This window comes from Geotrypetes seraphini, chromosome 8 (assembly GCF_902459505.1).
Source record: "Geotrypetes seraphini chromosome 8, aGeoSer1.1, whole genome shotgun sequence".
NCBI lineage: Eukaryota > Metazoa > Chordata > Amphibia > Gymnophiona > Dermophiidae > Geotrypetes > Geotrypetes seraphini.
The window spans coordinates 56,572,945-56,595,312 of NC_047091.1; the positions used below are offsets into that span (position 1 = coordinate 56,572,945).

At 44.5% G+C, this 22,368-nt stretch overlaps 1 protein-coding gene across 5 annotated transcripts in view; it reads left to right on the forward strand.

Annotated features, from left to right (window-relative positions):
• LOC117366199 (cytochrome P450 2A4-like) overlaps positions 1–19,363 on the forward strand; it is a 54,947-nt gene extending 35,584 nt beyond the window's left edge. For all 5 annotated transcript variants that reach the window (XM_033957409.1, XM_033957410.1, XM_033957407.1 and 2 more), the window contains 3 exons: positions 572–759; positions 6,320–6,461; positions 17,730–19,363. In XM_033957409.1, coding sequence (XP_033813300.1) covers positions 572–759; positions 6,320–6,461; positions 17,730–17,911 — 512 coding nt within the window. In that variant the 3' untranslated portion in view covers positions 17,912–19,363. The remainder of the gene's footprint in view (positions 1–571; positions 760–6,319; positions 6,462–17,729) is intronic.
• The last annotated feature ends 3,005 nt before the right edge of the window (positions 19,364–22,368 follow it).

The window sequence follows — 22,368 nt, forward strand, 5'->3', positions numbered from 1 at the left end:
GTCATTCTCTACTGTACGCCACAGCAATAGCCCTTATACCTGCAGATGTCAACCAGAAACTGGGAAAAGATGAGGAGAAAAATAAAATCACCAGATAACAAAGGTAGGAAAAGTGATTTTATTTTCAGTTTAGTGATTGAAATATGTTAGTTTTCAGAATTTACATTTGCTCTCTATATTTTGCACTGTTAAGGAAGAAATATATTTCTTTCTATTGCTGTGGTGTTGCATTGCATGCAGAGTCTGGTATCTTAGGGTTTCATTTGTGTATATTAGGACTTTTAAATTGTGGTCCTGTATTTGCATAGACTTTATCTGTGTTTTGCACTTATGACTAAGGCCCCAGCCCGAAGAGACAAGGTTTGTGTGGTGCTGGGTTTGGGGGTGGAATGGGACTGTCCCTGTGCAGAACAGATGGAAAATCTGGTAAAAGAGGTTATACTTCTTCATGATTACCCACTTTGGGGCACAGACAGTACAAGGCTCATTCCAAGTAGAAGTCCTGCTGAGGCTGAAAGTGGTTTAGTTTCCTGTCTTGTTTTGTCAGAATTTCTTTTGGTTTCCCTTTCAGAAAAGCTACATGAAGAGATCGATCATGTTTTAGGTCGAGAAAATAGTCCATGCTTGCAGGACCGAAGCAAGATGCCTTACACAAATGCCGTTATCCATGAGATTCAGCGATTCTGTGATCTTTTGCCACTGAATCTCCCTCGTGAAACCATACGAGACATCCAGTTCCAAGGATATACTATCCCTAAGGTAATTTCTCCCAGTGATTCTCCAACTAGGGATATGCATTCATTACTGTAAATTCTGTTTGTTAGTCTGCCTTAAAAATTTAGCTCATGCAAAATCAGTTTAATACTTTAGCTTATGAATTAATATGTGAAAATTTGATTAACACAATTTAAAGATTTTAGAGATCCTTATAGTAACCTGTGTTACAACAACACGGGTTTTTTTGCACTACATTCTCCTGTGTTATAAAGGCAACCAATGCAGTAAAAATCATGCAGGAGAAAGAGAGAGAAGTACTAAAAGGGTACAGAAGATGGGAAATGGGGCCACGGAAATGGGTGTTGTATGGGCAGGGCTATAGGTGGAGTATGAGTGGGGTTAGGGTTGCCAGATTTTACTAGAGTAAATCTGGACCCCCCTAGCCTCACCCCAAGCTCGCCCAGTTCCACCCATCCTCACCCTGTTATGCCCCAGTCCTGCCCCCAATCCCACCCTAGCCCCTCCTTCCCCCCCTCCCCGCTGACTGCTCTTGTCAGGCAGGAGGAAATGCATACATTCACAGATTTCCTCCTGCTTGACATGATTTAGACGAGGTTTTTCAAAACTTGGACAAAGTGCCAGGTTTTGAAAAGCCATCCGGACCCCTGGACATGTCCTCAAAAGGAGGACATATCTGGGGAATTCCGGACAACTGGGGGGCATTTTTGGGGGGGTCATGTGTCCTCTTTTTTTTATCTTCACAAATATGGTAACTCTACTCAGGTTTGCTAGTAGTAAGTTGAACCTTAAAGTACCATAAGACTACTGCTAAAGGACAGATGCTATTTTGGAGGAGGCGCAACCCTGATGGCAGTGAAAATTGAAAAGGAACTGCTGTCACCAGTGGGTAAGATTATAGATCAGCAGAGCACACAATAATTCCTGGGAAGGGAGGGAGGTGGGGCTTTTCTGAAGGGTGATGATGTTTTCACTGGGGGTGGTCCAGGGGAAGTAAGTTGGGGAAGTAGGTGATTTTTTTTTGAGGGGGGATCAGGCTTTTCACTGGGGGGGGGGGTGAATTAGGATATTGTGTTGGAAGTTTGTGGGATTCGGTAACTCTTTGGGGGCATCATGGTGTGTGATGATGGCATGGTCATTGCTAATGTCAAGGTTTGGGGTGTGGGAGGGATTCCTACCTGGGGGAGAGTTAGGAGTCGTGGAGTGTGTCATCATGGCACAGTATCAGGGCCGCCATTAAGGCAGTCCTGCATTCAAGGGCCCGGAGCTGACAGGGGGCCCGGGCTCCCCAGGGTCGCAAGCATAGTCTCGTCTCCTCTCTTTCTCCTTACCTGCCCTGCTGCAGCACACAGCCGAACGGAAGTCTTCCCGATGTCAGTGCTGACGTCGGAGGGAGGGCTTAAGCAAAGCCCTCCCTTCCTCCGACGTCAGCGCTGACATCGGGAAGACTTCCGGTCAGCTGCTTGTGGCAGGGCAGGTAGGGAAAAGGCGGTCGTGTACCGAAGGGGGGGGGGGGCGGTCCTCCCCGGTGCAGCCATGGGGGGGAGTGTGCACAGCCGGTCAGGTCTCCTTAGCCTTGTGGCGCTTCCCCCGACCGATTGACAACAGGCTCAGCCGACAAACCACCCTGCCCTGTAGCAGCGAATCTAAATTACCTTCTTACAGCAGCTTCAATACTCCAGCTGCTGTAAGAAGGTAATTTAGATTTGCGGCTACAGGGCAGGGAGGTTTGTCCATCCGGACCTGTTCTGTTGTCGGTCGGGTGGGGAAGCGCCACAAAGGTAAGAGGCAGGGAGGGAGAAAGGGAGGAAAGGTGGAGTGGAGAAGAAAAGGCACTTAAGGGAAATGGGTAAAACTAAGGGGGAAGAAGGCCGCTGAAAGCACTGGGGAAGACAAAGGGGTGGAGAAGGAGGCTGAAAGAACATGGGGAAGACGGGAGGGGGGGAGAAGGACGCTGAAAGCACATGGGGAAGACAGAGGGGGGAGAAAGACCCTGAAAGGACATGGGGAAGACAAAGGGGTGGAGAAGGACGCTGAAAGGACATGGGAAGATGGGGGGAGAAGGACGCTGAAAGGGCATGGGGAAGACAGGGGGGAGAAGGACGCTGAAAGCACATGGGGAAGACAGAGGGGGGAGAAGGACCCTGAAAGGATATGGGGAAGACAAAGGGGTGGAGAAGGACGCTGAAAGCACATGGGGAAGACAGAGGGGGGAGAAGGACACTGAAAGGACACGGGGAAGAGAGAGTGGGGAGAAGACACTGGCAGGGAAGAAGACAGAGATGCCAGACTATGGGGGGAGCGGAGGGAAGAAGATGGGTGCCAGACCAATTTGGGAGGAGGGAGAAAGGGAGAGGCACAGTAACAGAGCAAATGGAAGACGCAGAAAGAAGAGAGACAGTGGATGGAAGGAATTAAATGAGAACATGAGGAAAGCAGAAACCAGGCAACAAAGGTAGGAAAAAAATTCTTTTTTTTTTTTTTTTTGCTTCAAGATAAAGTAGTATATTAGTTGTGTTGATAAAAGTTTATAAACATTAGAGGCTCTGGTAGAAACCCATTTACAAAGTATGTATTCTTCCCAATTAATATTTCCAAATTAATAAAGTCTTTTTGCTTATTTTTAAATGGGTTTCTACCAGAGCCTTTAATTCAGTAGCATAATTAAATTAAATAACTATTTCTGTAGTTTATAGGGATGGGCGGGGACGGAGGGGATTCCTCGTGGGGATGGGCGGGGACGGAGGGGATTCCTCACGGGGACGGGTGGAGACGGAGGGATTCCTCGCGGGGATGGAGGGATTCCTCACGGGGACGGGTAGGGACGGGTGGGAGTCCTCATGGGGACGGGTGGGGACGGGTGGGACTTTGGCGGGAACGGGTGGTATTTCTGTCCCCGCGCAATTTAAACATGCACCTTTCTTCCTCCATCCCATACACCTTTCTTCCTCCATCCCATAACACATACAGCCTGGTGGTGATGATTATCAGATTGATTCATGAATATATAATGATGTTATGAGTGTGCACCTCTTCCTTCCCATCCTCCTTAGCATGTCACATTACACAAAGTCTGTGTAATGTAACATGCTGGATGTGACATGCTGAGGAGGATGGGAAGGAAGAGGTGCACACTTATAACATCATTATATATTCATCCATAGCTGCATGTTAATGATGTGCTCATATGCACTTATTTATCATCATAACATATACATCATCATTAACATGCAGCTATGGATGTGTAAGGACAGGCTGAGGAGGATGGATGGGAAGGAAGGAAGGTGCACATACCAACATATCGTACATTTTTAACATGCATGATGCAGCTATAGGCAAGCTGAGGAGGATGGGATCATACAGATGTGTATGTTCAGATATGCGCTCAGATGTGTAGTTTTTTCTGATATATTTATTAAGCTTACAGTATTTATAAAAACACATTTAATACTTGTTACAAAAAATATTGTGCAATTGTGATCTACTTCTGGCCTACAAAGGTCAAAAGAAATCCTTAACTGAGATTTTACATTCAAAAGTGAATTATAGCTACTAGCACTATTATTTATTAGTTATTTATTATGCAGATGTTTGTTAGTTTGTTATTAGTTCAGTATTAGACATATGTTAGTTTAGAATAGATAGGTATAGATTAGTTTAGTTTAGGTTAGGTTAGGGCCCTGCTGAAAGAGTCTACCTTGACGTGGTTGCAGGCTTACAAATCTTTTGGTCAAAGAGTGCGGCGACAGAGAAAAGTATGTGTGTATTCGGCCCATGGAAGAAGGGGTGGGTCGGGGGGGGGGAAGGGGTGAGTGGGGGGCCCAATAGGATTGCTCAGTAAGGGGCCCAGAAATTTCTGATGGCGGCCCTGCACAGTATACTCTTATTTATTTATTTAAACTCTGGGCCTGCGCTGTGTTACATGTGGCTCTGAACAGCATAAGCGACAGGGGTGCTAGAGCACCCCAATATTCTTTTCACCACTGCCCAGACATCACAGCAGAAATCTTCCTAATGTAGAGCTGCAGGAGGAAGCAGAAAATAAGGCTCTGTCTCTGTAGTTACTGCTCCCATCTCCCCCTGCAGCCTATAGGTCAGATATTCTTTAGCCAGCCAATACGTAAGCTACAAAGGAGGCAGGACCAGTAGCTTAGGAGACACCATTGGTCAGAAATTCCTTAGCCAACCAATAGACCACATGGTATAGCAGGATAGAGGTTGGTGTCTCCTTAACTATGGGTCCTGTCTCCCCCTACAGCCTATTGGCTGGTTAAGAAATATTTGAGAAATTGACTCATAGCAGGGAATAGAGAAGAGCTGCAGTGTAAGTCAGTCAGGCGTTGTGTCTTTGGCCTGCTATAGAGAAGGGGAGAAGTGCTGAGGGAAGCACTGGGAAAGGAATGAGGAACTGTTAGAGAAGCAAGGAAAGAAGAGTAGACATAGGCACTAAAAAGTATGTGAGAGGAAAAAAGGCTGAGGGAAAAGATATGGACTGTGAAACAGAGAACAGAGCTGAAGTGAATGCAAGCTGTGGAGGCATAGGCTATGATACAAAGTTAAGTAGGTGAGGGATAAGAAAGATAAACAGATAAGGACAGGGAAAGGAACTGTGAAATTCAAAGAGAAGGGGAAGATCAGGGAGACGGGCTGAGAAAAGAGTTCTGAGGAGATGATTAGGTTGGAGGGAAGAAGTGCAAAGTGGTAAAAAAAGGATAGAAGTGCCAGGAGGGATGAGACTAGGAAGAAAAGAATACGAACAAGCCGCTCTCTACAACTGAGTGAGCCCAAGAATCATTGAGTGGGAGATATATTATTACTAATTGGACTGTGAAAGTTTTGGCTAGCTGCTAATATCTGCTTGGGAGGGGCCTGAGGCACCTGAGCCAATCAGGAACTTCCTTAGGAGCCTAAGGAAGTGCCTGATTGGCCAAAATAATGGTTCTAAGGAAGTCCCTGATTGGCTCAAATGCCTAAGGCCAGCATTGCATTGCTGGAGACCGGAGGAGAAGGAGGGACTGAGCACCCTTCTGCTCCCAACTTAAGGTACAGGGAAGGGGCATCGGCATCTGCTGTCCGGTGGCAGGAGGGAGTGGGCATCTCTCCTGCCATATTGTTAAGAATGGGTGTTCGTGCAAATTATTTGCATGCAAACTTGATAGTGAATCAATCGCTGTTTTTTCTTTCTGTCACAAAAGATTCTTTGCTTAGGGGAGGAGACAGTAATTAGAGATGCTCGCAGGAGTTAAATGAAACTTTTTCATCTTTCTTGGAAGCACACATTGAGAGGAGGAACAAGAGTTACTCAGGAGACTGTGAACCTGAGTCTGAGCCAATAATAAAGACTCTTTAAGACAATGGGAGCAGGGAATATGTGCCCAGGAAAGGCCAATAACAGTAGAATTATAATGTACAGGAAACAGAAGTTCACAAAATACAATATAACTCAATATGTAAACAATATAACACGTATTCTTGTAAATATGGGTCCATTTGAGTATCTTTCGTATCCATCCTCCATTTACTATGTTCTATCAAATACTTAGCATTAAAAATTGTCACAAAATTACCTCATTCTCTCTTTCAGGGTACCAGGGTGTTTCCCTCTCTGCATTCTGTGCTGTGGGACCCAACAAAATTTAGTAGCCCAGAGAGCTTCAACCCTGGACACTTTCTGGATGAGAATGGCAGCTTTAAGAAGAATGACGCATTCATGCCATTTTCTACAGGTAGAAATCTGTATTCTGTCTTTGGACAAATTAGTGAATATGTGCAGGGGTATAGCTACCGGTGAGCCTATGCCCATCCACTTTCATCCAAGGCCTTCTCAGCAGCAGTAGGCTGACCTAGTTTTTGTCTGGCTGGCCGGCCAACCAGTGGATGCAGGTACCACTCTCTCCTCCCTCTTCCATTATTACTACAGCCTGCTTTCAGCTGTCTCTAGACCTGCAGAGGACTGCGCAGGACCTTCCAGCTGCATGCCCCCTTAAAGCTCTGCAATGTCTCGCTATCCTAAGACATAGACTTCCTGATTCTGTGAAGGTGGGATGATACAGAGCCATCAGTGCACATATGGCTGGGAGGTCCTGCTCTACCTTCTGAGGATTCCCGAATAGTTAGGAAGTATAGAAATGTATTAATATTTACCCCCAAAGAAACTTGTATATTGTATAGCAATAAAAGGGTAGTATAGATGTCTTTCATACCTTAAACAGATACCCTCTGCCCACTTCAATTACAACATTTTCATCAAGATGTTCAAAAACAATTTTATGCTTATTCACCCTATATCACAATCTAGAAAAATATATATAAAAGCTCTTTCAAAATCTGGCATAAGTAATCAGAGAAAACTCAAACATTACACAAGGAAAGGAGAAACATCAGGCTTGTAGCTGATAAAGGATCATAGTGCCTCCTATAGCACACAGCTATTTCAGTGCCCGCTCCAATGATCCAAGTCATTTAAACATTTGTTTCTCCCCCTCTCCCATATTTTTCTTTTATACTTCGTTTCTTTTGTAATGAAGCAATTAGCCCAAATAAAAATGTTCTCCAATAAATATAGCACTACAGAGGTTAATATCCCATATTAATCCAAAAATGTGTGAAGCAGTACTTAACTGTCCATTAGGACTCCAGTGCTGCTTGGCTAGCACTCCTGATGCTACTGGCACAGCACCCACACTGACCCTCCTAGCGTTTTTGGTACCCAGACCTGCTTTGAGGGATTCATTGCCACACATGTCTATTGCAGTGATATCCTGCTCTTACTTTCAACACAGCTGCCAAGAAAGTATGGGAAAGGCACGTGGGATCTATTAGAGACAGAAAGAGATAATGGTTACTGTGGATGAGCAGCCTGGTGGGCCATTTGGCCTTTATCTGCCATCATGTTTCTTTGTGGATTCTTGCCAGGATTGTGCAAATGTAGCGCTTTCACAGCATCCTTGTGCCATGTGTTACATGGCACAGCCGGGAGAGGTGGTAATGTCAAGCTTAGCCTCTCCCCTATTGAAGTAGGCGACTAATGCTCAATTAGCCCAATGGGGCAGCCTCCTTTACTTTGGGGGCTTGGCACGGCTGCTAGCTCCATACGCCCGGCTATGGACTTTTCCTCCAGGAACTCGTCCATAAGAACATAATAGCCTTACTGAGAACAAGGTTTCCATTGATTTCCCCAACTTCTTTAAGTTCATCTCAATATCTTCCAATCTTTTCTCAGTCTCAGAAAACTTAACTGCTCCTTCCTAAGAAAACAGACATAATAATGAAACAGTTGCTTGCATATATATTTTGCAGTTCCTTGCTACACATCTTGCAGAGTAGCTTGTTTTTGAGTCTCTGCTTCATCCAAACCAATATCTGTGACCATCTGAACTGGTTTAGAAAGGGGAGCTCTTAATAAGCTACCACCCTCTACAACCTTGTCAGACTGATTACTCATTAAAGAATTAAACACTTTTTACCTTGTAGGAAAGCAGACTTTTCTTCCAAAGAAAAACTCCCAGCTTGTGATGGAGGAGTCTATTCTAGAGGTTAAAGCCAGACTAGATCTTACATGTAAATCCATAGGTCCTTTTACCACATTAGAAACAGAAGAAAGTCCAGGTAAAGATTAATTCTTCCTCTTCTTCCCCATGGAAAAGATTGATAATCCCCTGCTCCCTGCTTCTCTAAGGCTCTGAAAAGGCTCAAAAGGGGCAAGCCCCTTTGGTCACACCCCTTCAGAAGCACTCAAGGGCATGCGTCTGCAGGCCGTATTCCGTGGCACGAGCTCAAAGAAATAGGACATCAAGCCCCAATGATGTCAGCAAAGGCATTCACGATCTTGCCTGCAGCTTGGGGCCAAGCCAAGAAATGATGTTCCACTGCTCTGTGGCAAGAGCTTAAAGAAACAGGACATCAGGCTCCAATGATGTCAGCAAAGACATCCACGGTCTTGCCTTCAGCTCGAGACCAAGCCAGGAAATGATGTTCCATCATTCTGTGACAGAACCTCAAAGAAATAGGACTTCAGGCCCCAATGATGTCAGCAAAGGAGTCTACGGTCTTGCCTGCAGCTTTGATCCTTCCATTTTTGTGCAATATAAACTTTTGCAATAAGTAACAAACATAAAACTTGCCATACTGAAACAAACTGAAGGAAAAGTCCAAAGTCTGTTATTGAGAAAGACATTGGGGAAGCCACTGCTTGCCCTGGATTGGTAGCTTGGAATGTTGCTGCTTGGGTTTAAGTCAGGTAATTGGGACCTGGATTGACCACTGTGAGAGCAGGCTGCTGGGCTTGATGTACCATTGGTCTGACCCCGTAAGACTATTCTAAGTTCTTATGTCCATCAAGCCCAGTATCCTGTTTCCAACAGAGGCCAACCCAGGTTCCAAGCACCTAGCTAGATCCCAAGTAGCAAAACAGATTCTATGCTGCTTATCCTAGGAATAAGCAGTGGAATTCCCCAAGCCATCTCAATATTGGCCTATGGACTTCTCGTTTAGGAAATTATCCAAACCTTTTTTAAACCCCTCTGATATCACTTCCTGCTTGTGAGTCCATGAAGTGACATCAGAGGTAAAGCCAATACCAGTGTGAGCAATAGGCGGGAGAAGCTACTCGTGATGGAAGATTTAAAGAGGTACAGGGGAAAGGGAAGGTGCAAGTATGGCATGGTAGTGGTGAAGGAGCGGAGGTGGCAGAGAGAAGGATGCAAGGGGGCGTACTACCCTGGGTGCCTCCTACCCTCTCTACACCACTGCCTATGGACTTACCTTTTAGGAATTTATCCAACTTTTTTTAAACCCCACTAAGCTAACTGATTTCACCACATTCTCCAGCAATGAATTCCAGAGTTTAATTACATATGTGAAGAAATATTTTCTCTGGTTTGTTTTAAATCTACTACTTAGTAGCTCCATCGCTTTCCCCCTAGTCCTAGTATTTTTGGAACGAGTAAACAAACGATTCATATTTATCCACTCTGTACTTTATAGACCTTTATTATATCACCTCGAGTCATCTCTTCTCCAAGCTGAAGAGCCCTAGCCGCTTTAGCCTTTCCTCATAGGGAAGTCGTCCCATCCCTTTTATCATTTTCGTTGCCCTTCTCTGTACCTTTTCTAATTCTGCTGTATCTTTTTTGAGAACTGCACATGGTTTTCAAGATGTGGCTGTACCAATGAGCAATACAAGGGCATTATAACATTTTCATCTTTGTTTTCCATTCCTTTCCTGATAATTCCTAACATTCTATTTGCTTTCATAGCAGCCGCCGCACATTGAACTGAGGGTTTCAACATAATCCTCAAAAATAACACCGATCCTTTTCCTGGGCATTGACTCCTAACACAGAACCCAGCATCACATAGCTATAGATCGGATTCTTCTTTCCCACATGCAACATTTTGCAATTGATCAAATTAAACATCATCTGCCATTTTGACGCCCAGTCTTCCAATCTCACAAGGTCCTCTTTTAATTTTTCACAATCCTCTTACATAAGGACATAAGCAGTGCCTCTGCTGGGTCAGACCAGAGGTCCATCCTGCTCAGCAGTCCGCTCGCGTGGCGGCCCATCAAGTCAAGGACCTGCATAGTAATTCTCTGTCAGTACCCCTCAATCCCCTTTTCCTTCCGGAAATCATCCAATCCTCTATCTATACCCTTCAATCCCCTTATCCTTCAGGAATTCATCCAAACCCTTCTTGAAACCCAGTAGTGTACTCTGTCGTATCACACCCTCTGGAAGCACATTCCAGGTGTCCACCACTCTCTGGGTGAAGAAGAACTTCCTAGCATTGGTCCTGAATCTGTCCCCTCTTAACTTTTCCGAATGTCCCCTCATTCTTGTATTTTTTGAAATTTTTAAAAATCTGTCCTTATCCACTTTCTCCATGCCCTTTATGATCTTGTAAGGCTCTATCATGTCCCCTCTAAGCCTCCGCTTCTCCAAGGAAAAGAGGCCCAGATTCTCCAATTTAACTTTGAACAACGTTGTGTCATCAGCAAATTTAATTATCTCACTAATTATTTTCATCTCTAGATCATTGATAAATATGTTAAAAAGCAGTGGTCCCAGTACAGACCCCTGGGGAACCCCACTATTTACCTTTTTCCATTGAGAATATTGACCATTTAAACACACTCTCTGTTTTCTGTCTTTCAACCAGTTCTCAATCCATAAAAGGACATTACCTCCTATCCCATGACTTTCTAATTTCCTCAGAAGTCTTTCATGAGATACTTTGTTAAATGCCTTTTTAAAATCCAAATACACAATATCAACTGGTTCACCTTTATCCATAGGTTCATTCACCCCTTCAAAGAAATGCAGTAGATTGGTGAGGCAAGATTTCCTTTGACTAAAACTATGTTGGCTTTCTCTCATTAATCCATGCTTACATATATATTTTGTCATTTAGTTCTTTATAATAGTCTCTACCATTTTGCCTGGCACCGACATCAGGCTCGCTAGTTCAAATGTTTAAAATAAGCCAATAGTGTTGGCTGCAAACAAAGTAAAATGAAAGCTGGATCTGATTAAATGTCTTTATGAACTAACGTTGGGTTTTACTAAGCAACGTAAGAGCATTTTACCGCAGGCCAACAAAGTAAATGCTCTGACGCTCATAGGAATTCAACGAGTGTCAGAGTATTTACTTCACTGGCCCCTGGTAAAATGCTTTTATGCTGCTTAGTAAAAGGAGCCCTAAATTTGTAATATATGTAGTTATAATTTTCCAAAAAGATTGAACATGTGAACACTTTCACCACTTATTTGCCCTATGGCCGATGATATTATGACCTCTCCAGCATAATAGAGGAGTGCGGATGCCATTTATGCAGTCGTTGTGGCCTAAGGTAAATAGAATATAAAATTCTTAATTGTATATTAATTTGTGTTAATGAAACTGCAGAATGAAAACAATAAGACCATACTACAGGCCAAAAGTATTCCAGAGATTGTTTACCTATAAGGTCTTTCCAGGTATCCATATAATGGAATGTGGAGGTTTCAGAGTAAAAAAAAAAAATACTTTTAAAAAGGCAGGAAATGACATTTTTGAGGGAAAGGCGTTTGAATAACACTTTTTCAAAATGTGTTAACAGATGAGATATGTGTTCTATAGGTACATTAGTGGATATATATTGATGAATTTGGAAATATTTTAATAGTGACCATTTCAAGATTATACTAAGCCACCTATCAGCGCCTACTGGAAAGTAGGCATTCAGGGTGGAGTTTGGGTATGGATTGACTTAGGCCCACTTATTTAGGTCAAGAAAACCCTGGCTTAATTGGCAATACGCCTAAGTATTCAATGCCTATCAGTGCCTAGGAATGCTTAGGCATCGCTAGGTGCAGTTCTATAAATGGTGCCTAGCAGTTGATTGACAACTATGCTGAATGGTGCCTAGTAGTAGTGCTACCTGATTCAGGGAAAAAAATTTCGATTTGATTCGATTTGGCCTACTGAATTGATTTTTCGATTTGCTTTTCCTGCCCAATCATGTGGGTTTTTTTTCAAACATCCTGACAGGTTTATTTTGTAGCCTCTTCACCCACCCCACCCTCCTTTGCCCTCTCCAATCCCACCCCAGCATGTGGAGTAAACAAAATAAACAAACAAAAATAAATTTTCCTCTCTCTGTTAGGTCCTAGCTCATGCTCGCTGTCTAACACCAGCTCTGGCAGGATACACATTTCAAATCTGACATAGTAATCACAAAATAGAAAATAAAATGATTTTTCTACCTTTTGTTGTCTGGTCATTTTATTATTCAAATCATGTTGGTCCCAGGCTCTAGTTTCTGTTTGTCTTCTGTTAACTCACTCGCCAGGGTCTCCTGCTCATTTGACGTTTTCTTCTTTCTCCATGCTTACTATCTATCTTCTGTTTCAGTACCTTCCCTTCTAGTGCCATATCCAACATTTCTGTTTCTTTCCCACTATCTACATCTCGCTCTCTCTGCCTTGTGCCCTGGGTCAAACTTCTCTATTCCCCTCCATTATCATGCGCAATATTTCTTTCTCTCTCCCCAAGCAACATCTCTCCCTACCCTTCACCCTATATCCAACATTTCTCTCTCTCTTCTCAATGCAAGACCCCCTCCTCTCCACCATAGGCAGAATTTCTCCCTCTCACCCCTTTCTACCTTTTGTTGCATCTCTCCTTTCATCTCCTCTACCCCATGTCTAACAGTTCTTCCTCTCTCCTCCATGTGCAGCAACTTTCCATCCCTCCCTCCCAACCCCTATGCAGCAGCCTTCCATCCCTCCTATCCCCCTGTGCAGCACTTCCTGACCAACCCCTCCACTGTGAGACCTGACATACTTTCGGGCCTCCTAAAGCAGCAGCAGCGGTGGCAGAGGCCAGCTGGCAGAGGCAGTGCTTTGAACAGGCTGTTCATGATCTGCCCCACCAGAGCTTCCCTCTGCCATGTCATCAGTGATGTCATCAGTGACACGGCACAGGGAAGGCCCTGGCGGATCAAGCCATGAGCAACCTGTTCAGAGCGCTACCTCTGCTGGCCAGTCACCACTGTTGCTGCTGCTGCTTTAGGAGGCCCAGAGGTTTGTCAGGATTCACTGAATTGGTGAGCCTGATTTTTTTGCAGAATGAATCGATTCAAATCAATTCACTGAAGTGAATCAGTGAATCACTTTGAACTTGCAAATCAGGCAGCATTAGCGCCTAGGAGTTAGATATTGTTATAGAATCAGGGCCTAAATGTAAGGGTGTTATCCGCATAGATGTTTGATATGCGGGCTACAAATGTTTTAAATAAATCTGCAGGTGCCAACTAAAAGTTAATCATGCATAGACACTGTTTACAGAGTCACAAAACTTAGGCACTGGTAATATAGGCCAGGGTTTTATTGGCCTACATTGTAGGCACCCAAGTTCTTTTCAGAATCACACCTAATGGTGCCTATCTCTGTCTCCACTGCCAAATACGCCCATTTAGGCATTAGGCACCTTTAGGCACCATGCAATAGGTGCTTACCATTTATAGAATTGGGTAAGCGCCTATTAGCCAATTAAATTTTTTTCCAATTATGAGCATGTAGAAGCTCATTTAGGTAATTAATGTAGGCACCGATATAGCATCCTATATAGAATCTGGCCCTTTGTGTCTCTATAAAATAGCCACCCAGAACCAGACTCACTTCTCTCCCAAAAATATGTTCATTCATTTCTTTTATCTGCATATTTTACAAAATATGCATGTGTACTGGAACTCTGCCCCAGCTCTGCCAAGTCTCTTCCCAGGCATACCTTTACATAGTGTGAATAGAAGTACAGTAAAACCTTGGTTTTCGAGCATAATTCGTTCAGAAACCATGCTTGTAATCCAAAACACTCCTATATCAAAGCAAATTTCCCCCTTAAGAAATAATGGAAGCCCAGACGATTCATTCCACAACCCAAAAACTTTAATACAAAATACTGTATGTACTTGTATTGCAAGACCTCGCTCGTTTAGAACAGTCACTACACTCTCGCAACGAAGATAGAGAAGAACCATTAGTTGAGTTGTGATGTGTGTATTGAGTAATGGCACTGGCTGGCTGGTAGGGGGGCGCTATAATGCGGTAATGGAATGGATAGTGTGCAAGACATGTTTGTGGAGTATGTTGTAGATTTTTCTACATATGCCTCCTTTTCATGTGATTCTGGGTAAATTTAGTTATAAACTAAATATGGATAGATAAGGCCACGCTCAATAGAAACTTATGAAAAATTGGTACACTAAATAAAAATCTGAATATGGATTGCAGCCAAGGCCAGAAAAACATTACAGATAGGAAAAGCATAATAATATTTTCTTTATGTATTTTGCTATTAATCCATATCATAGAGGAATATATAACACCTAGAGCTCCTTTTACAAAGGTGCGTTAGGGCCTTAATGCGCGGAATAGTGTGCGCTAAAATGCTGCACGTGCTAGCCGCTACTGCTTCTTCTTGAGCAGGTAGTAGTTTTTCAGATAGCGCGCGCTAATCCAGTGCATGCACTAAAAACGCTAGCGCACCTTTGTAAAAGGATCCCCTAGAGGTATTAATAATTCCATTTTGTAGTAAGCTGACTCCATTTTGTTTTCTGTCATTCTTTGTGTCTCTTCTTGGTTTCCCACTTTAAAAAGGCCTGGTTTTCTAGGGTTCTTTGTGTGAACTGCCATGCCCAAGGGGGTATAAGAGAAACCTCATGACTTAAGTATTAACAGATGGTCCTGGCATTCCAATGCTGGGTAGAGAAGAATCTTTCTTTTATATGTTTTAAAGAATTATGGAATAGGACTGAGATAGGAATGAAATATGAACATAAGAACATAAGCAATGCCTCTGCTGGGTCAGACCTGAGGTTCATCTTGCCCAGCAGTCCGCTTACGCGGCGGCCCAACAGGTCCAGGACCTGAGCAGTAATCCTCTATTTATACCCTTCTATCCCCTTTTCCAGCAGGAAATTGTCCAATTCTTTCTTAAATCCCAGTACTGTACTCTGCCTTATAACGTCCTCTGGAAGCGCATTCCAGGTGTCCACCATACGTTGGGTAAAGAAGAACTTCCTGGCATTTGTATTGAATCTGTCCCCTTTCAACTTTTCCGAATGCCCTCTTGTTCTTTTATTTTTTGAAAGTTTGAAGAATATGTCCCTCTCTACTCTCTCTATGCCCCTCATGATCTTATAAGTCTCTATCATATCCCCTCTAAGTCTCCTCTTCTCCAGGGAAAAGAGACCCAGTTTCTCCAGTCTCTCAGTGTATGAAAGGTTTTCCATCCCTTTTATCAGACATGTCGCGCTTCTCTGAACTCTCTCGAATAACGCCATATCCTTCTTAAGGTATGGTGACCAAAACTGGACGCAGTATTCCAGGTGTGGGCGCACCATTGCCCGATAAAGCGGCAGGATAACTTCTTTCGTCCTGGTTGTAATACCCTTCTTGATTATACCTAGCATTCTATTCGCTCTCTTAGCAGCCGCTGCGCACTGTGCCGTCGGCTTCATTGACCTGTCCACCATTACCCCCAAGTCCCTCTCTTGGGTACTCTCATTCAATAACATCCCTCCCATCGTTTAGTTGTACCTCGGGTTTCTGCTTCCCACATGCAGTACTTTACATTTCTCAACATTGAACTTCATTTGCCATTTTGTCGCATATTCCCCTAGTTTGTTCAAGTCTCTTTGCAATTCCTCAGAGTCCTCTTTAGTCCGAGCTCCCCTAAATAGTTTGGTGTCATCTGCAAATTTTATTATCTCACACTTCGTCCCTGTTTCTAGATCATTTATGAATATATTAAATAGCAGCGGCCCGAGCACCGAGCCCTGCGGAACACCACTTGTGGCCCTCCTCCAGTCCGAGTAGTGGCCCTTCACCCCTACCCTCTGTTTCCTACCCGCCAACCAGTTTCTGATCCATCTATGTACATCTCTGTCCACCCCATGGTTCTTCAGTTTCCAGAGTAATCGTTCATGAGGCACCTTGTCAAAGGCTTTTTGGAAATCAAGGTATATGATGTCTATGGGGTCACCTCTGTCCATCTGTTTGTTAATTCCTTCGAAGAAGTGTAGTAAGTTAGTTAGGCACGATCTCCCATGTTGGCTGGTTATCAGAAGTTCGTTTCTTTCCAAGTGTTTATCGATGTTTTCTTTTATCAGTGCTTCCGCCATTTTTCCCGGAACCGAGGTCAGACTCACCGGTCTGTAGTTTCCCGGGTCACCTCTTGATCCCTTTTTAAAGATGGGCGTGACGTTGGCCGTCTTCCAATCCTCCGGGATCACGCCTGTCTTCAGGGATAGGTTGCATATTTGCTGCAGTATTTCTGCTATCTCCTCCTTTAATGTTGCTTGTGTATGGATGATGGGATCCCATGAGTGATTATGAATGTGAATGTATATTAAACATAGAATGGGTTATGAAAACATATTTTATATATATATTTTAAATCTGAAGAAATCCTGAAAGGCAACATCATAGTTTGACCTCTCTAGCCTTTAAGTTAGGCAATTCTCTCTACACTGTGACATTCCAGGAGGCCTGTTAGATGTTTCAGGGCTCCTTTAAACCCATATTAGGAAATTCTCAGTAAGGGGGGTATGGGTCTTTCTTTTCTTGTGTGTGTGTCAGTGAAATTTGAAGTTGTCAGCGTTACTGAGTTTTGGTCAGAAAGCTGATTTGAGCTAAATTGTTAAAGAATTAATGAGAGAAAAAGTGTTCACAAAAATATGAATTGTAAAACTTTTCTTTGAGCCTGGCAACCATGTTAAAAGAAATTTCTTTGTTCAAACCTACGTACGGCCTCTGTTGGCTGATTGGTTGACAGGTGTGATGTCATACTAAGCATTGCAAAAGTATATAAGTGAACCTTGTGGGAGTGGTTCTATGAGACCATGGTGCAATTTTCATGCCTGAAGGGTCTCCATTGCACAAATGCCTTCTGATACAAGAATTTACAGTTAATATTAATAAACAATATTGGACTGGTAATATATGTGCAATTGTCATTATTCCTGAACACCTAAGAATTAGGTTGGCACAGTGCACTAATCAGAATGCCATATGTACTTTGTATTACAAGACATTGCTTGTATATTAAGTTAAAATTTAATAAAATGTTTTGCTTGTCTTGCAAAACACTTGCAAACCAAGTTACTTGCAATCCAAGGTTTTACTTTACATGCAATCCAATCTTTGTGCTTGCTTATATGCTTGTATTTGGCTGCAAGATTTTATAGGAGTCTAAGGGGGTCTTTTACTAAGGTGCACTAGCTGATTTAGCATGTGCTAAATGCTAATGCACCCATTATATTCTATGGATGCATTAGCATTTAGCGCATGCTAAATCAGCTAGCGGGCCCTAGTAAAAGATCCCCTAAGTGTAAAACAAGCTTTGTGCCTGGACAAAGTTTTGCAAAACTAACATCCAAACTGTGCAAAATTGTAGCACTGTCTTAAATATAATCAAACAAGCATTTTCTCTGTTCTTTTCATCTATAGGGAAGCACATATGTTTGGGAGAGGGCCTCGCCCGCATGGAGCTTTTTTTGTTCCTTGTTTCCATTCTGCAGAACTTTACTCTCAAATCAGACGTACATCCCAAGGACATTGACATTAGCCCAGCACTTAGCAGCTTTGTAAGCATTCCGCAGATCTATAAGTTATCTTTTCTCCCTCGTTAAAAGGAACCATTGGAGCTGGGAAATGATGATGAATTTGCTGCAGGACTCTTCTTGCTTTACTGCATAGATTGCATGACTTTGCTTTGTACAAGAGAGTGATGCAGGGATAAAATTTCATCCCCGTCCCTGCATTTTCATCCCTGTCCCCTCCTCATCCCCGCAGTGAAGTGCATTTTTTATCCCCATCCCCACATTTTCATCTCCATCCCCGCAGTAAAGAGCATTTTTCATCCCTGTCCCTTCAGTTTTCATCCTCATCCCCTCCCCATCCCCACAGTCTTAATTTTCTTTCCCATGTCTCCCCGCTCAAAGCATAAACTTGATTTTATGCAATTTTATGAGCCTAGGGCATTGCAAATAAACATTTTAAGCCTATATATAAACACTCGCAGAGAAATTGAAAAGAATACCATATTCTGCATGTTTTCCCTACTTACTCATATGTAGTTTATAGCTACTCTGAATAAAATTCAGATGCTGGATGTTTAGTGCATTTTAAAAAGAATATTGCTCCCCCCCTATATTGATGAAGGTATTGATGTCTCTGAGAAAGGGGGATGAGGCACTACTGTATGTGTGCAACACTCTTTGATAACACATGAGAGAATTAGGAGAGAAATAGAAAAGAATGTCTCATATAACTCCAGTGCTGAAACAACTGCATTAGTTACCAATGCAGGAAAGAGCACACTTTAATATCCTCTCAACCATTCGTAAGATTTTATATCATGTTTCCCCAAAGATACTACAGGGTTTTGTTTTGTTTTAAATTTACTAACCCAGAAAATGTTTGAGATCAGAAAATAGTATGAAAGGGTAAGATGAGGCTAGAGCAATTATCGCAAACTGTGTGCCGCAGCACACTGGGCAGCAAGAGAGGCTCTGAACGCTTATGTCAGCTGACTTATTCCTACCCGAAAATCAGCTTCGCCCCCCCCCCCACCCCTACTTGCGGCCCAAACCCTTACTTCCAGCAGACAGGACACCGGCACGCAGCACCAACCCACAGGACATGCCAAGCCTGCTGCTGATCTCTGCTGGGCTGCTGTGGAGCCTTGAGCATCTACACATGCTCAAGGCTTTCTGGCTTCCACTCTCTCCGGGCGTCCTATACAGAATCCACGCCAAAGTATTTTTAGTATTATATATACTGTATATATGTTTGTTATTTAAGAAGCCTACATTTTTATGGGAGTCATATAAGCGTGCAGGATATGTGCTATTATTTTTTCCCCAGACTTGAATACGTATTTGACACATAGAAATATGCCACATTTTATAAAAGCATCAACAAACTGCCTCCCCAAACACTCTAGCAATTGATTTCTGAGCTAAGTATTGCTTCTACTAATTGTTGTATTCATTCATTAATTTATTGTGCACTAACCCCCTCTTCTACGAAACCTCGCTAGTGGTTTTTAGCGTAGGGAGCTGTACTGAATGGCCTGCACTGCTCCCGACGCTCATTGAATTCCTATGAGCATCGGGAGCAGCATGGGCCATTCATCGCGGTTCCCTACGCGAAAAACCGCTAGTGCAGTTTTGTAGAAGAGGGGGAAAATTTTGAAAATGAGGAGAAAAAGATTTTTGTATTGTATGATGATTAAAAACTAAAACAATTATTAGAAAATGTTTTAGATATCATTGTAGAGGTTGATGATAAGTGACTTTAGATAGATTTTTGACTGTTTGTTGAAAATAAATCATTTCTTTGGGATGTTTTCCTATTCGGGTCTTTGAGGAACAATTAAGCCCTAATAATGTGGACTATAATTTAAATGGTATTTTTCCTTTTTCCTTTTTATATATACTTTGTATTTCCCTGATATTGTTATGTGATGTAACAAATATAATTAATTTTTTTTTAAAAACCCTAAAGCAATTGATGGCTGAAGATTTGCTTCTTGTATGATGGTCCAGACATTATTTAAATTATATTAATAATTGTGGCATTGGATCTGGTGGGGGGTTTAAGTTCAATTTAATTTGACATTTACGGCCAGATTCTACAAACAGCACCGGCATTAGCGGCAGGGGCGTACTAAGGGGGGAGCGGTACGCCCCGGGTGCAAACCCTGAGCGGGTGCTCCGGCGTCCGTTCCCCCCCCCCACCGACGTCTGGTTCTTCCCCTCTGGCCTCCCCGCACCATTTAGAGTAGAAGCAGCCTGTAGCAAGATCGCGATGTCAGCGATCTTGCATTGCTTCGTGATGTCCTCCGCCACGGTCCCGCCCCCTCCACTGATGTCAGAGGAGGGGGGCGGGTCCGCGGCGGAGGACAGCACAAGCAGCTCAAGATCGCTGACATCACGATCTTGGTGCAGGCTGCTTCTACTCTAAATGGTGCGGGGAGGCCAGAGGGGAAGAATCGGACGTCAGGGTGGGGGGTGGGGGGGTGAGAGGGGGGGACGAGCGGTCCTTCGGGGTGGGGCGGGCAGGCAGGCCTTCAGGGAGAGATGCAGGCCTTAAAGGGGGGGAGGCAGGCTTTTGGGGGGGGACAGGCAGGCAGGCCTTCAAGGGGGGGACAGGCCTACAAGGGGGTGGGACAGGCCTTCAAGGGGGTGCAGGCCTTTGGGGGGGTGCAGGCCTTTGGGGGGGTGTAGGCCTTCAGGGGGGGTGCAGGCCTTCAAGGGGGGTGCAGGCCTTCAAGGGGGCGGACAGGCTTTCAGGGGGAGATGCAGGCCTTAAAGGGGGGGACAAGCCTTCATGAGGGGAGATAGGCTTTCGGGGGGGACAGGCAGGAAGGCCTTCAAGGGGGGGACAGGCAGGCAGGTCTTTAAGGGGGGGGGACAGGCCTACAAGGGGGTGAGACAGGCCTTCAAGGGGGGGACAGGCCTTCAAGGGGGGGACAGGCCTTAGGGGGGGTGCAGGCCTTCAAGGGGGGTGCAGGCCTTCAAGGGGGGGTACAGGCCTTCAGGGGGAGATGCAGGCCTTTGTGGGGGGAGGGACAGGCAGGCTGGCCTTCAAGGGGGGGACAGGCAGGCAGGCCTTTAAGGGGGGGGACAGGCCTAAAAGGGGGTGGGACAGGCCTTCAAGGGGGGGGACAGGCCTTCAAGGGGGTGCTGGCCTTCGGGGAGGTGCAGGCCTTCAAGGGGGGTACAGGCATTCAAGGGGGGGACAGGCCTTCAGGGGGAGATGCAGGCCTTAAAGGGGGGGACAAACCTTCATGGGGGGAGACAGGCTTTCGGGGGAGGGACAGGCAGGCAGGCCTTCAAGGGGAGAACAGGCAGGCATGCCTTTAAGGGGGACAGGCCTACAAGGAGGGGACAGGCCTTCAAGGGGGGGGACAGGCCTTCAGGGGGTGCAGGCCTTCAGGGGGGTGCAGGCCTTCAAGGGGGGTGCAAGCCTTCAAGGGGGGGACAGGCCTTCAGGGGGAGATGCAGGTCTTAAAGGGGGGGGACCAGCCTTCATGGGGGGAGACAGGCTTTCGGGGGGGACAGGCAGGCAGGCCTTCAAGGGGGGACAGGCAGGCAGGCCTTTAAGGGTGGGACAGGCCTACAGGGGGTGGGACAGGCCTTCAAGGGGGGGAAAGGCTTACAAGGGGGGTGGGTGCAGGCCTTCAGGGGGGGACAGGCCTTCAAGGGGGAGGGACAGGCCTTTGGGGGGACCCTGGTATAGAATTACACAGAGGGAAGGGGGTGTTCAAAGAGACGTGCATATGCCAGACTTTGGGGGGGAAGAAATAATGGGTCTGAAAGTAGAGGAGAGGGAGAGAGATGATGGACCATGGGATTTAGGGAGGGAAGGAACAGAAAGGGAGAGAAATTGGACACAAGGGATGGTGTGGAGGAGGGATAGAGGTACTGGATAGGAGGGTAATTGGGAAAAGAAAGGGAGAGATGGTGGGCCCTGGGATGGTGGAGAAGGAGGGAGAGATGCCGGATTAAATGGTAGTTAAGAAAAGGTGGATCTGTGGAGGGAGATGAAAAAAAGGAAAGATACCAGACTTCCTGGGGAGGGAAGGGAAATGGAAAGGGAGGACAGAGATGGCAGATGGATGGTTAGCATGAAGAAAGGAGACCCTGGCAAGCAAGTTATCAGAAGACAACCAGAGCCTGGGACCAACAAGATTAAAAAAATAACCAGACAACAAAAGGTAGAAAAATTAATTTTATTTTCTGTTTTGTGATTACAATATGTCAGATTTGAAATGTGTATCCTGCCAGAGCTGGTGTTAGACCGCAAACGTGAGCTAGGATTTAACAGAGAGAGGAAAAGTCCTTTTTGTTTCTTTATTTTATTTATACCACAGCGCCAGTGTGGTTAGGAGAAGCCAAAGGGGTGAATAAGCTATAAAACCCACCAAGATTTTTGAAAAAAATCACCCAACTGGGCAGGAAAATCGAATCAAAAAACCAATTAAATAGGCTGAATTGAAATTTTCTTCCCTGAATGGAAGGGTCTTAACACTCAATATAGCTTGCAGATCCTCTGCTTTCAGGCGGATTTTTTGGGACAC